General features: G+C 47.4%; 1 protein-coding gene across 1 annotated transcript; it reads left to right on the top strand.

The window, feature by feature from the left end:
* LOC144135158 (uncharacterized) lies at window positions 1-2204 on the top strand. Its single transcript, XM_077667898.1, has 2 exons — window positions 1-222; window positions 1467-2204. The coding sequence occupies exons 1-2, from the start codon at window positions 47-49 to the stop codon at window positions 1909-1911; spliced, it is 621 nt and encodes a 206-aa protein (XP_077524024.1). The 5' UTR covers window positions 1-46; the 3' UTR covers window positions 1912-2204.
* The last annotated feature ends 1085 nt before the right edge of the window (window positions 2205-3289 follow it).

Here is a 3289-nt window from a genome sequence, read left to right as displayed (position 1 = left end):
CAATCTTGGCGACATCGGCGACAACATTGTGGTGAACGTTCGTACTATGACGGTGAACTCGCGTGGAACAGCTGCGTCGCTGTGGCGCCTTTTCCTGGCTGAGGAGCTTGCGTCCTCCCGAGAGGAGCCCTTCGATCAGATGGCCCGGGAAAAGGACGTGCTCATGCTGCCAACGGCCATCATGTTCCCGTACTACGAGCCAGACGTCCCCGACTACATCAGGTGAGCTGTGTTCTTTATTTTGAGTCCCCGAAAAATGTATCTGAGTTCAAGTCAGCGTATTCATTTCGCTACTTCCCTTGCTTTCGCAGAGCATGAAATTAGAGCGATGATCAGTTAATGGGACCGAGAGAGTGTGAAAGTTAGGTAAATGCGTCTTATGGGTAAAGGAAAATCTCAATATTGGTCGCACTTTAATTCGGAAACTGATCTTCGTCGTGAGGAGTGATGAAGGAGGCAGTTAAAGTTGGAAGAGAGGAAGAGGCGCCGTAGTGGAGGCCTCCGAATCAGTTTAGACCACTTGGGGTTCTCATTCGTGCTCTGCATCGCACAGCATAAGCACTGGGTACTTAACATACTATATTGTTTGGAGGAAGACACTACGATTTCAAAACGACGTCTTCCACAAGTGCGCTTTTTTCATTCGTTGACAAGCCCATCCCGTCGTACTGGAATCCTTCACTTCGTACTCGCAGCTTACACATAACGGCAGCAACTCTAGGGATGGAGTAAGAAATTAGGAGTGGCTTTCACTTCGGCGAATCTTTCACTTTCCCTTCTTCACTCGCTTGATCCCTCCCTTACGGCGTGGTTAAAATGCGCGTCCCGATACGAGACAAATACTGGTCCTTTCCGTTCATCATTGCCACTTCGCCGCCGCATTGCAGTAATGTTGGTCGGTCGAAACGGGACCACAAAATTCCGGAGCGGTGATGTCATGTCGTCCTTAACAGACGCAAATACACTGGAGAAGTTTGCGTGGCACTGAGCCGGACAGGATACTGCAAATAACTGGAAAACGTGATGGTTTGGTTTGGTTTATAGGGGTTTACGTCTCAAAGCGACTCAGCCTATGATGGAAGCCGTAGTGCAAGGCTCCGGAAATTGCGACCACGTTGCGACCAAGTTCACGGACATCGCACATTAGACGTGCCTCTTACATAAGGTAACACACGCACTCTCAGGAAACGCAAGTAGGTCCTTTTAACGGTTTCCATTACATTGATGAGGCCTGTGTCTAGATCAGATGAGGCATTATTACTGCTGCTGCTAATATTATTTATCGTAAAACCGATAATCTGTTCTTGATATTTCTACTGCTACTACAACCACTGACTACTACCATGCTGCAGCTGTTACCGCTGCTATGAGGACAGCTAGGTAAACTAACATCTCAGTGACATAGCTATAAGACAAACGCAGCGTGCTTCAGCCATTACCAGTAAGCACCACCGTCGTCGCTACAGGTACGGTACCTTCGTGACGTCACTAGCACGGGCTACGGTGTTGTCCTACCTGAAGCACGGCACCCACGGCAGCGAGCCTGTGGCCTTCGCAAATTTCACGGCGTGCACGGCCCGGAACGCCAGTCCTCCATCACGCGACCACGTGGTAATCGCGAGCGCCACCGAGGCCGCCTCGAACATCTACGAGGCCCACAGTGGCGGCAGGCCGGGTGAGTCTGGGGTCTATAAGTCTTCGCGACCGCTGCTGCTCACCGGCCTGACATCTATGTCGCCCTGGCAGCTCTTCTACATCTCATTCTGCTACCTGCTCTGCACGGGCGACGCCCGCAATTCGCCCTGCAACTCAGGCCTTCTCTGGAACACCCAGTTCGCCCTGGCGTTCGAGTGCCCTCCAGAGAGTCCTATGAGGGCCAATAACACCTGCAAGATGTTCCACCACCAATGACGTACACCGCGTTAATGAACGTGTGTACGTGTTTGTGTCTGTGCGTGTATATGTGGCTGTGATGGAGTGAAACTGTGGTGCAATTCAAGTTGAGACATCTGGGATTCTGTGGCGGAGTTGATTCTTGTATGTTGGCTGATGTTTTTTTCTTTGTATGTACGCTACATATTTACCTGTGCAGTTTTCACTTTGCCCGTATTTGCTTGCCCAGCATCACCTCTTCTTAATCTTACTCTGTTTATGCTTTTGGGTAGCCTGTGGGGTCGGTTTGAGTGATCGCCTTTTTTTAGTGCTCTCAGCGTAGCGCATACTTTTTAATTGTTATTTGAAACACACGAGTCGAGGTGTCTGCTTGCTAAAAGCCATTTCTTGCGAGCAGAAACATTTATTGTTCAATGAATCTTTAGTATCAATATATTATGCTACGTTTGAAGGACGTCCTTTATATACCACTTGTCTTTTAATGTTTAATGCGGATGTCAATTCGCGTTCAAACGTGCACCACATAGGAACGCCTTCTTTGCTGTCCACTGGCAGCCCACTGGCCACAGGACACAGATCACCTGAGAATGTCTTCATGACGTCTGACGCGGGCTATCACTACTTTAATGACCTTATACGTCGGACTTTCCACATCTATTAGGAACTTTTATTGCTCTAGTGGTTATGTAGTTCATAATTTTCATGGCGGTCATACCATATTGGTAAATGCTCAGTAGTGAATATAAGATTTGACTCTGGTATTCTTGTCTCATAGTGTATCTGTGTGCTTGCATGTAACAGGAAGATCTCGTCTTGTGCAATTTTAGTAGAGTGTTGAAGTATAGTTCGCCCAAGTAGCCTTCCTGGAGTGCGTAGTAGCACCTTTTTCGGTAAGACTTTGAGTACAACGTTCGTAAGAGATGATGAAATACTTGCGTTTATGAAAGCATGTTCAATAATTTTAAAAGCGCATATAATCATCAGATTCTCTTTGTAGGCCACCTGGAATTACATAGCGGCAAGTGAAGCTATGAACCTGATTTGAAAACCCAAATCATCCATTGAACAAACAATATGCTTATTTTCAAGGGAAGTAGTGACTGAAAGGAGAGGCATATGGCGCTTCGGCTTCTGCATCATCGAATCATACACGATGTCATAGTCACATAATAAGGACATTTGTCGGGGCTATTTGGTGCATAGCTAATTCACGGAAACCGCAGTGCAGAAAGAACGAACAGAAGCAGGGACAATTAAGCGCCTGTCCTGTCTCGTGTGTTCCTTCTGGTCTCCGCTCTTTTCGCGCTGCAGATATTTTTGTTCGGTAATAATTGTTATGCGCTCGCATCCGCTTATTTTCTCTGTCCCGGTTCTCTTGTATAAAGCCTCCAGATAT

This window comes from Amblyomma americanum, chromosome 5 (genome assembly GCF_052857255.1).
Source record: "Amblyomma americanum isolate KBUSLIRL-KWMA chromosome 5, ASM5285725v1, whole genome shotgun sequence".
Taxonomy (NCBI): domain Eukaryota; kingdom Metazoa; phylum Arthropoda; class Arachnida; order Ixodida; family Ixodidae; genus Amblyomma; species Amblyomma americanum.
Note: the sequence above shows the minus strand (reverse complement) of the source record. Positions and strands in the feature narration are given on the sequence as shown.

Excerpts from the sequence above, each read along its gene's own strand:
- LOC144135158 (XM_077667898.1), top strand. The coding sequence starts at position 47 with ATGACGGTGAACTCGCGTGGAACAGCTGCGTCGCTGTGGCGCCTTTTC. Across the intron at positions 223-1,466 it reads GACGTCCCCGACTACATCAG|GTACGGTACCTTCGTGACGT; the intron begins GTGAGCTGTGTT and ends TCGTCGCTACAG.